The sequence below is a fragment of the Mus caroli genome, unplaced genomic scaffold, assembly GCF_978045245.1.
Source record: "Mus caroli unplaced genomic scaffold, Mus_caroli_1 scaffold_12, whole genome shotgun sequence".
Taxonomy (NCBI): Eukaryota; Metazoa; Chordata; class Mammalia; order Rodentia; family Muridae; genus Mus; species Mus caroli.
In genome coordinates, this window is record NW_028227267.1 from 119,322,310 (window position 1) to 119,334,381 (window position 12,072).

The window sequence follows — 12,072 nt, forward strand, 5'->3', positions numbered from 1 at the left end:
GGAGACCCGCAGGCTTTGGGAAGGGGCCTGTGTGGGTCCCAAGCCTGCTCCTTTTCAGGTAGAGCCCATTTGCTTTGACCACTTTTAGCTTGTGCACCACAGCAGGCTCACCAACTGTGTTAGGGGCACGTTGGTAATAAAAACAGCAAAAAAGCCCCTCGGAAACCTGAATCTGCTCTGCCAGAGAAAACCCAAGTTTCCCTAACTCGTTTCAGAAGCGGGCCGAACATTGGGTCACCAAAGCCTCCGCGCAGAGCCGCGCAGGGCTCGCAGAGGATTGGAGTGGCTAACGAGGGAGGGCGTGGTTTTGGAAAGGGAAGCGATGCATGGGGCCTCGCCAGCAGAAGCAAGGTGGGGCTGAGTCCGGCTGGACAGGCCTGGGCTGTGGCAAGCGGGGGCCGGGCTAAGCCTGGTAGGGCGGGCGTGGCCGAATCCAGATGGGCGGGGCGAGGGCGGGGCGTAGGCGGGCCAGTCGGGAAGATGGCGTTGTGCGTGCTGCGGAACGCGGTTCGTGGAGCGGCGGCGCTGCCCAGGCTGTGAGTTCAGGTTCCCAGTCCCCGCCGCACGGCAAAGGCGGTAGCCAGAGTGGTCTCTGGAGCCTGCATGGGCACTCTAGCCCGAAACCTCTGTGCCTCCGGTCCTTGACCTCTGCCAAGGTCGCTGCGGCTGCTGCCTCCCAGTGGGAGGGCTTTGCGTGGACCCGGGCAATGGGTACAATCGTTGCTGGGTTGACAGAGCTGTCAGCATCTGGCATGTACCGCGCTAACTTAGGGGCGCTCTGGAGTAGCTGAGACGCTCACCCCACCTATGTGAAGCACAGTGGTTCCCAAATGTTGCTCTCTGGACCCACTTACCCAGCCAAGAATGACTGAGGGTTCCAAAAAGCTTGTGCCAAAATCTGCTCATGAAAAACACTGAATTTTTTTTTTAGGTGAAAAGAGCACATATTTTGAAGTTTTCTTTGGTTTAACAAGAGACTTTACGTCTTGCGTCATCAGCTTTGGAGTAGATATTTGAAAAGAATTCCATGACTTGGGGAGTGGAGGCAGGAGGACTCAGGTTCAAGGCTACACTTATCTACATAGCAAGTTTGAGGCCAGCCTGGCCTACATAGCAATACTAGTTGGTAAAGGAACTGTAGATTGTCACAATCAGGGACTCTCCCTCATGACACCTGCTAACTGCACGTGTCCTGAGGTCTCCCTTAAGGTGTCTTGCCTATAAGGAAACAGGATCAGAGACTGTCTCAAAGTCCCATGGAGCGATGGAGCCAAAGTTCACAGTCTAGCGTTTTTACATCTTTTGTGTCGTGCTTCATGATTTACCCCAGATCCATGGCAGGGCCCACATGGTCTTAGGCACCTCATTTTCTCCTTCATCTGTGGCCTTGCACCCTGGCTGGAGGAAAATCACTCCTGGAACCTGAGTGTTGGTAAGGGAGGGGTCCTGGGCCAGCCCAGAGATTCCGTTTCTGAAGTGTGAAAGGACCAGTTCTGACTGCACGCAGTCACCACTTCTAATAGGCTTGGAGCTTAGTGTAAACTGCTTTTTCCCACCACCACCCTGCCCCCCATACCATGCATCATCTCTATCAAGGGCAGGTACTTGGCTTTACTGAGCCAATTGTGCTAGTGTGGTCCTAGTAAACCCACTAGAGGATGTAAGTGCTGTCTGGGACCAGTGAGCTACTTCTGGTGGCTCTTTGCTTATTTTCAGAGTGTCTGAATCATTGCTGAACACCCAGGGGCCATTCTAGACCAGAAGTCCTGATCCCTGTTTCTGACCCACCAGCGTTTGCCCTGAGCTCTGTCATTCATGCAGTTCTCTGTGACCATGCTGGATGCATGTGAATTACTCCGCTTTCAAGGAAGGGAGCATAACTCACTTGACAGAGCCAAGAAATATAGATGGGAACACAAACACACACCTATCAAAGTTGCTATATAGAACCATCTGTAGCTATTTCTCAAGCTACACATGAGTCCTTAGGATGCTTCCAGGTCTAACACATCACTCAGGGAGCAGTCTAACTTCTTCCTGAGGCTTGGCAGTAAAGCACCAGCCCAACTGTAAGGAAGCTCCTGCTGTTTACCACACAGGCACTTAATTGTTCAGTCCTAGCAAGCATATGAATTATTAGCCCACACCCATTGGGAAGATGTCCACCCACTAGAAGACAGTGCTTAGATTCCCTCCAGCCTCATGGGCTCCATTTATTCCTAGAATTGCTTAGGTCAGCACCCTTTTCTTTCTTCATAGCCCTTTTGTATACAATTGGTGCTTTTCTTGGTCTGCATTCTTCCCAGGTACCCTCTACCCAACAGACAATTTAGTTTTTACATTTACTTTAGTGTGTGTGTGTGTGTATGTATGAATGTCAGCATGAACATACTGCAGTTTATGTGTGGCGGTCAGAGGACCATTTTCATGAGTTGATTTTCTTCCACCCTGGGCTCCAGGGATGAAAGTCAGGTTGTCAGGCCTACGTAACATATACTTTTATTGCTGATCCATCTCATTTAGAGTGTCAAAGAATTTGAACCATACGGTGTGTAGTCTTTTTAGATTGGGTTCTTTAACAGTAGACATATGCAATTCCTTCATGTCTCTCATGACTTAATAGCTCAGTTCTTTGTATTGCCAAGTAATATCCCATTGTGTAGCTATACCACAGTTGGTTTATACAGTTTGCTATTGAAGGATATTTTAGCTGCATCCAGTTTTTGTTGACTGTGCAGAAGCCTTCACATGCGTTTGTGTGTAGACATAATTACTGAGGAATGTGACTGTTGAATTTTCTCAGAAGACTGTGCTTAGCTTTATGAGAAGACGTCACGGTAGCTGCACCGTCTTATCTGTGAACGAGAATGTGTTACTCTGCTGACTCATTGTCATTGCTGGTTAAAGAACGTTCAACAATTCTAACCAGTATGCGGCTGTAGTATCTTGTTTTCAATTTGTTTGAAATCCCCTTAGATGATGCTGTGGTGGTTTGGATGAGAGCGGCTCCCAGAGGCTGATGTAGTTGAACGTTTGTTCCCCGGGTAGTGGAACTGTTTGGAGAGGATTAGGAGGTGTGGCCTTCTTGGAGGTAGTGTGTCATTGAGGTCAGGCTTTTGTGCTACCTTCCAAATGGTGATTTGCCATCTGAGTATATTCATTGTACATTTGTCCCAGCTATTTTGCCGATTTCTGAATTGTGTTGTGCTCGATACTGTGATACAGTAAGAATGTTTATTTGGTTTCTGTCCCTGTTTCCTGGAACAGAACCCTAAACCAATGGACTCTCCTGAGTGACTTGAGTGTTGGGGGAGCTGCTAGGCTGTGGGGTTCAGCCCTTTTCAGCAAGTTCACAATGTGACTTTAAAGTACACCGGTGCTGATGGGTGTTTTGTCAATTTGACACAAGACAGAGAAGAAGGAACCACAAGATTGGTCCTGTCTGTTCAAGGAAGCTTCCATCAAAATCCAAAAGGCCAGGGTTTGGAGAGCATCCAGGTTGCTAAACTCATGTAGCTTTCTGTAAGGAGGTGTGTTTAGTGAGGGCATAGAAGCTTCCACCCCTCACCCATACCCTGCCCTGTGTATCCTTCTATCTGGCTGCTCATCTGTATCCTTTAAAAGGTCTCTGATTGTAATCAGTTTCCTTGAGTTCTGTGAGCCCTCCTAGCAAATGAACTGGATCTAAAGAGTGGAGTCTTAGGAACTTCTGACTTATGGTCCGTCAATCAGAAACACAAGGAAAACACCTACGGCTTTTGCTTACATCTTAAGTAAGGGCAGACATGAGGGACTGGGCCCTAATTGTGTGGGCCTGGTACTTACTATCTCCGGCTGTAAAATGTCAGAGTTGAGTGAAAGGATATCTAGGTGGTGTCTGCACTTCCTGGGTATGTGGAGAACAGTCCTCCCCACAGAAAGCTGTGTGAGCCTACGGGAGAATGGGGACCCTCTGGTCATTTGATTACTGTTGAGTTTGCTGTTAGTGTATATCAGCTACAGTCTGTCATCAGATCTGGATTTTAGAAATATTTTCTTCCAGTCTGTGGCTTTCCCCAGCATTCTCTTTAGACTTATTTCAAAGGGGAAATATTTCTAATCTGTGGGATTAATCTAATATTTCTAATCCTGTTCTTTCTTTTGGAAGGTAAACGGTGCTGTGTATGCATCTCAGATCTATGACCCTGCCAGCTGTTTTAGCCAGTTTGTTGAGGAACCTGTCCTTGCTTCTTCATCCAGCAGCAGTTGGTAGCATCTGTAGGCCTTTATGGGCTGTATGACAATGTTCCCACTGCTTTGCAGGCACTCTCTTTATGACCGTCTTGTCTGCTGTATTGTGATGGCTCTCCTGGGCCTTTCGATTTTCTACGTAAACTTCAGAATTAGTTCGTTAATTCCACAGACTAATTTACTGGGATTTGATCAGTACTTCATTAAGTCCATACAGTGAGTCAGAGGAATTAACATTTTAAGAATCTTGAGGGGCTGGTGAGCTGGCTCAGTGGTTAAGAGTGCCGACTGCTCTTCCAAAGGTCCTGAGTTCAAATCCCAGCAACCACATGGTGGCTCACAACCATCGGTAACACACTACAGTGTACTTACATATAATAAATAAATAAATATTAAAAAAAAAATCTTGAGCTGGGCATGGTGGCCCACGCCTTTAATCCCAGCATTCACTCCGGAGGCAGAGGCAGGCAGATCTCTGAGTCATGTTGGCTCACAACTAGTAACTCCAATTCTGTGGGATCTGATGCCCTCTCTGACCCCCTTGGGGACTGCATACATATAATATACAGATATTCATGCTGGTAAAAGATTTATACACATAAAAATAAGCCACTTTAAAAAGTGGAGACATGCCAGGCAGTGGTGACACACACTTTTAATCCCATCACTTGGGAGGCAGAGGCAGGTGGATCTCTGTGAGCTCAAGGCCAGTCTGGTCTATAGAGTGAATTATAGGATAGCCAGGGCTACAACAGAGAAACCTTATCGCAAAAAAACCAAAATAAATAAATAAACAAATAAACAAGTACACGCACATATGTGTGTATGTGCCGTTTTCTATTTAAGTTATTTTGAATAGTTACAGTTACATTGTAATATACACCCATCAGCAGAATATAGAGTTTATAGTTACATTGTAATATACACCCATCAGGTGAATATAGAGTTTACAGTTACATTGTAATATACACCCATCAGCTGAATATAAACTTTATAGTTACATTGTAATATACTCATCATCAGTTCATGCACAGCATTTTCTGTTGCCTCCAACCCTGAGGAGAGGAAACTGCCTCCTGTATTCAATCTGGACGTTGCATTGCGAGTGTTCACCCCTTGGTTTGTGGCTTCCTTCACTTGGCTTAACACTTTGAAGCCTTGCCCACGTTGCAGAGTATATCAGAACTTTATTTTTATAGGTGCTCATGTGCTGCCAAATGTATATAACTATTTACATCTTCATGAATCCAATCTACTTATACTACTTCATTCAAGGAGATGCAGAGAGGGTGCATGCTGTTTGCCACTCTAGAGTTGGTGGGATCTGAGAGAGTGGAGCTGATAAATGAGGTGAACTAAAATCTCATGTGATAACAATTTTATTCAGAGCATCAGATAATCTTTATATTCTGAGGTTTTTCAAGAATCACCGCACGTGGCCATGTTTTTCCATAGAGGCATAGAAACAACTGACAGTAGCCAATTGTAATGAATAATCTGAAGTGAACTCTCTCCTACCTGCTATACCTGAGAGGAGCCTGGACTTACAGTCCAAGAACGATTCTGTTTTGAGGACATCGAGGTCATAAGACACTGGTCTTGTATTCTTAGAGTTTTCTCAAAGCACCCAGAATGATTTTTTTGGACTGCATCCTTTTGTTTGTTTGTTTGTTTTGTTTTCCAGGACAGGGTTTCTCTGTATAGCCCTAGCTGTCCTGAAACTCACTTTGTAGATCAGGCTGGCCTCGAACTCAGAAATCCACCTGCCTCTGCCTCCCAAGTGCTGGGATTAAAGGCGTGAGCCACCACGCCTGGCTTGGACTGCATTCTAACAATGTATTTATTTGCTAGCAGTATTGTTTTGTGGGAGTGTGTCACAAACTTGGTAATTCATTGTTTTAATTTATTTAAGTTTATATATTTCACTTTCATTATTTATTTAGTTTCTGACCAGGGTCTTACTATGTAACTTTGGTTGGCCTGGGACTCACTATGTAGCCCAGGCTGACCCAAAAAAAGTCACAGATACTGGCCTGCCTCTATCTCCCAAGAGGTGTGCAGTAGCACACCAGGTCAGGAATGTGCATCTAAGAGGATGGGGAGAGAAAGCTGAGACACAGCTGGACTCCTTGGGGGAGGGGCTACTGGTACGTATGATGAATTTTATTAAGGGGAAAAGTGTTGCTAATTGTAAAACAATACACCTTTCCTGGCAGCTGTGGTGTGTTCGGTGTAAGTCATTTGTTTTTCTACACTTTGCTCGTGGGCTCAACAGGTTTAGAATTTTATTAGGTAATAAAGATATTATGGAGGAAATGGTATTTGTTTTCATATAGGTCACTTGGGTATGAATATAAATCCACTGCCATTCAAGCAGGTTCAGTTTATTTCATGTTGCTTTTATAGCTTGTTGCTGTGGTTTGAATGCGTCCCTCAAAGTCATGTGTTGGGAATGAAATCCCCAAAGCAACAGTGCTGAGAGGTGGGACCTTTAAGAGGTAATTAGGTCATGATGGTTCTGTCCCACAAAGGGCCTGATGCTGATATTATGGAATTGTGTTCATGATTCAGAGTGGCTTTGTCATAAAAGTAAGCCGGGGGTGGGGTTACTGGGAGTGTAGCTCGTTGGTAGAGTGCCTGCCTAGCATGTGTGATGGCTTCAGTCCAATCCCAAATACTACATAAGCTGACCATGGTGGTGCACACGCAATACCAGTACTCTGGAGATGGAGACAAGAGGATCAGAAGTTCAAGGCTATCCTTAGTATATAGTGAATTCAAGGCCATCCTAGTCTATGTGAGACCCTGTTTCTAAATATCAAGACAGATAGTTAAGTAATACTTAATGTGCACACATGTACACGGCATGCACACACACACACACACACACACACGCATGGCACACACCCAAGCCTGCCAAATAAGGCCTTTGCTTCTGAGCTAGTGCCCCATAAGTACACATGTGAGTTCTGTCCCTCCCCTTTGTTTTTGTAGCACTGGGGACAAACTTAGGATGCCAGGTATCATGCATGGGGCAAGGGCCCTATCTCCTAGCATAGCCCCGGCCAGTGCCTGCTGGCCACCATTCCTTTCGTCGTGGGTTGACTCAGAGAGAAGGCACAATGGCTGGTCTTCCTGGCCTCCAGAAATGTAGAGAAAGTTATATTTCCTTTTCTTTCTTTCTTTTCCACTTTTGAAGCAAGGTCTCATTGTCTATGTAAGATCGGCCTGCAATTTGTGATCCTGCAGCCCCAGAGACTCCTTAGTGCTGGGTTACATGCATGTGCATGCGTATGTATCCGCTCTTTGGCATTGGCAACACAAAATGCACTGAGCTAATTAAATAACTTTTCTCAAATGGTTCGGTTAATAAATGGGCTTCAGAGTTGAGCTTTCTTTTTTCCTCATTCCCCCTCCTGCCAGGTTTAGAGAAGAGTTCATTATTTCTTTTTATTTTATTTTGTTCTTATTTTAGGTTATTAAGCTAATAATGCGGATGCTTTAGTGATATCTGCTATTTCCCTGCATTATACACGCATGATACACACACACGGCACACACACACAAGCCTGCCAGACAAGGCCTTTGCTCCTGAGCTAGTGCCCCAGCCCATCTTTTAGAGTTTCCCTCCTGATTATTTTAGAAGACAGACTATCATATTTTTGCATGTATATACATGTTTTTGTGTATGACCACAACTACAGTTGTTCGATCCCTGAGTTTTCTTTCTTGGGACATGCAGGCGTCAATCTCCCTCTGCCTTCTGGGGGATCCCTGGAGGCAGCTCTTGACTTGTGAACTTGCAGGTTCAAAGCCTATGGCTTTTGCAGCCTTTTGGAGCTTGCTGTCAAATCATCTTCCAGAAGGACTGGTTGGTCACATTCTGGATTGCAGGCTGCCTTGTAGAGCCTGCCTGCACCTCTTCCTCAGTATTTGCAGGTCCCATACTTGGAAAAACAGACACGGAATGTGGGCTACAGAGCTGGTAGTGCCAGGAGTACAAAGAGCCCTGTTCTCTGACAGTCAGCCTCAGCTGGCACTCTGACCCACTACCGGGGAGACCATGTCTTTTTCCTAGCTAGGCTTCTGAGATCCAAAGAGGTGCCCATTAATAATAAAGAGCTGAGAGTCAATGTCCCTGTGGTTTTTATAAGCATGTGGGAGTTGGTGGCAGCCGCTGAGAATGGCTGGTGTTTTGTAAGTAGCTGCAAAACCCTTCAGATACTGATTGACACAACCTTCCAATACTGCAAAATATAAATGAGAACAAAGCCTTCATTATCCCTCTGCCCCTGCCCCTTCCCCTTCTCGAGCACCACATTCAATTTATTCATTTTCTGAAAATTATAGTTCCTTGTTTTGTTTTGTTTTGTTTTGTTTGTTTCTTTGTTTGTTTGAGACAGAGTCTCACACTGTAGCTCTGGCTGTCCTCTAGACCAGGCTGGCCTCAAACTCAGAGATCCCCTGTCTCCTGAGTACTAGAATTAGAGATGTGCACCACCATACCTGGCAAGTTACAATTCTTATTTGTTTGTATGTATCTGTGTGAGAGTGTGTGGACAGGTGCTGATGGCACAGCTCAGATGTAGGGGTCAGAGGTAACCTTTGGGGGTTGGTGAAGGAGGATCAGAAGTTCAAGATCAGCCTTAGTTAATAGCAAGCTTGAGGCAAGCTTGGGTCATGTGGGATCCTGTCTTAGAAATCAAACAACAAAATAAAACCGTTCTATATTTCTAAAATGGCCTCTTTCCCCTTTAACATGAGCCCCTCTATAGAGCTTATAAAAGATTTAAATGTATTTATTGTATTTAAATGTATTTATTTGTATGCATATAATTAAAACATTGTCACATACACATTGATTACAAGGAATGGGGGCTTATGTAGAGGCATGTAAACTTCTCTTGCCTTATTATCTAATCTCACAGTGGCCTTTGGAGAAGGCTAAGTTGGGTCCAAAATAAAAGTTTAACATAAAAAAGGAAGCATGAAGCCCCAATGCCAAATGTAGTTTATCCCTGAGACACTAGAGGGCGCTCTAGCCATAGAGATGTAGCTGATCTCTGCAGTCCTGGACAGCCCTCACAAACAAGCTGTTTTTCTTAGGATAGGTGGGAGTGTTTTCCTGTTTGTTCTTTAAGACAAATGAAAGACACTAGTCTACACTGCCCTATAAATATTCCTTTTAGAAGTGGATAGTAGACTTAAGTTGCACTGTACTCTGGTTCCCTGTGTCCTTCCCTCTTGCTGCCCTGGGCTGCCTATGCCAGCCTGGGGCATTTCGCTCCTTAGATCTCAGGTCAGATGTCACCAATCAGGGAGGTCTTCCCTGGCGTCCCTGTGACAAAGCCCAGCAGCCCAGCACCCCCAGCAGCTGCCTCTGTATCCGCTCCTCATGCAGCCTGGCTTTCCCCATCACTTCTTCTCCCAGAAGTATCTGTTTGACCTCCCTCCAGGCCACAAATATTCCCAACACCAGGAATGTGGCCTGCTTATTCTGTTGCTTTGTCAGGAAAGGCCTTGCTGGGCTGGAATCGAGTTGGTGGGGTGGTACCTGGCCGGACCAAAGCCTGGGTTTGATTTCCAGTGCTGTAGAGACTCAGCATGGTGTTCATGAGAGAAATCTCAGTTCTCTCTGACCTCAGTGGACACTTCATGTGTGCATACCAACACACACATACAAATGCATGCGCGCGCACACACACACTCATATACCTCTGACTTCAGTGGACACATCATGTGTGCATACCAACCAACAAACATACATACATGTACACATGCACACACGCACATGCACATGTATACACACATACATCTCTTGACCTTCATGGACACTCCTGTGTGCATGTCAATATACATATGTATACACACACACCACACCTCTGACCTTGGTGGACACTCCTGTGTCCATATCAACACATACACAGAGATGCGCGCGTGCACGTGTGCACACACACACACACACACACACATATCTGATCTCAGTAGATGTGCATGTGTGTATACCAACAAACACACACATGCACACACAAATACATACTCAGTTAAAAGATAGTAAAATCTGGCTGGTGAGATGGCTCAGTGGGAAAGAGCATCCGACTGCTCTTCCAAAGGTCCGGAGTTCAAATCCCAGCAACCACATGGTGGCTCACAACCATCCGTAACGAGATCTGACGCCCTCTTCTGGTGTGTCTTAAGACAGCTACTGTGTACTCACATATAATAAATAAATAAATCTTAAAAAAAAAAAAAAAGATAGTAAAATCAGGCCAGGAATGGTGATTCATGCCTTTAGTCTTAGTTCTCAGGAGGCAGAGGTAGCAGATCTCTGAGTTTGAAGCCAGCCTGGTCTATGTAGTATGCTCCAGGACAGTCAGGGCTACACAGGAAGACCCTGTCTCAAAATTTAAAAAAAAAAAAAATTAATTAAAAAAAAAATAAGAATGTGACACATCAGGGTCTGGAGAGATGGCTCAGTGGTTAAGAGCATTAGCTGCTCTTCCAGTTGATCCAGGTTCACTTTTCAACACTCACATGGTAGCTCACAGCTGCCTAAATCCAGTTCCAGGAGACCCAACACACATGCAGGCAAAACACAAATGCACATTGAAAAAAAAAAGTGACACATTTGTCATCTGGATTTGGTCTTGGCACCACAGCAGGCTGAGAGCATTGTTGTTTTGTTTTGGGGTTCATTTTTGCTATAGTATGTACCAGTATTTCTTTTTTGTGGCTGAATAGTGCACTGTTTGGGGTATATAGTTGGTTATCTTCCCATCAGTTGATGGACACTTGAATTGTTTCTGCTGTTTGGCATTGGCAAATAGTGCTATTTTGGGCACTCATTCACCCACCAGTATTTGGGTAACTTCTAATCTTTCTTCTCCCCTACAACCCCCTTTTTAACTTTTTTTAAAAAAAGATTTATTTATTTATTTATATGAGTTACACGGTAGGTATCTTCAGACACACCAGAAGAGGGCATTGGATTCCATTACAGGTGGTTGTGAGCCACCCTGTGGTTGTTGGGAATTGAACTCAGGACCTCTGGAAGAGCAACCAGTGCTCTTAACAGCTAAGCCACCTCTTCAGCTCCCCCCCCCCCTTTAACTTTTATTCACCAGATGTAATTGTCATCTCGAAGGCTTACTGCTGAATAACTCACCTTTTCTAGTTCACTCTGAACTCTGGCTGGCCAGTTCAACTCAGCTGTTCTGGCTCAAACTCCTCTCCAAGCTGACTGATTCAACCTATCTTCTCTTGGGTTCTGACTGAACTGATCTGCTTGGCCTCAAACTAACGTTTGGCAATCTGTTCTAATCTTCTGGCTCCTCATTCTCTGGCCAGTTCTGTCGTATCTCACCTGCAATCTGTCTCTGTAAAATTGTCCTGGTAATCTCAATCTCTTCTTCTTCTTCTTCTTCTTCTTCTTCTTCTTCTTCTTCTTCTTCTTCTTCTTCTTCTTCTTCTTCTTCTTCTTCTTCTTTCTCTCTCTCCCTCCCTCCCTCCCTCCCTCCCTCCCTTCCTCCCTCCCTCCCTCCTTCCCTCCCTCCCTCCCTCCCTCCTTCCTCCACTGTTCTTTTAAGTTGCCTCTCTTTCCTGTCTGTTCTCAGGAGAGTTTGGAGTATCCTGTCTTGTTGTGCCTGTTCTCAAGCCCCAAAAGATCACTCAGGAGCCGACTCTGATGCAATCACACTAGGGTCTCTCTATTACAAGCTGAAGCTTGGGCTTGCTCACAGCTGACTCTGATGCAGCAGAACGGTTTGGTGAAGCCCTGAACCCTCATCAGGACAAGGTTTTATAGGAAATGGTGAGCAAGCTGGGGGATGTCCAGCCAGGCAA

The 12,072-nt window shown here is 45.2% G+C and overlaps 1 protein-coding gene across 1 annotated transcript in view; it reads left to right on the forward strand.

The window, feature by feature from the left end:
• Positions 1 to 461: 461 nt before the first annotated feature.
• Positions 462 to 12,072, forward strand: part of Clybl (citramalyl-CoA lyase) — a 223,200-nt gene continuing 211,589 nt past the window's right edge. Inside the window, exon 1 of the mRNA XM_021181768.2 lies at positions 462 to 536. Within this exon, the coding sequence (XP_021037427.1) occupies positions 481 to 536 (56 nt within the window). The 5' untranslated portion in view covers positions 462 to 480. The remainder of the gene's footprint in view (positions 537 to 12,072) is intronic.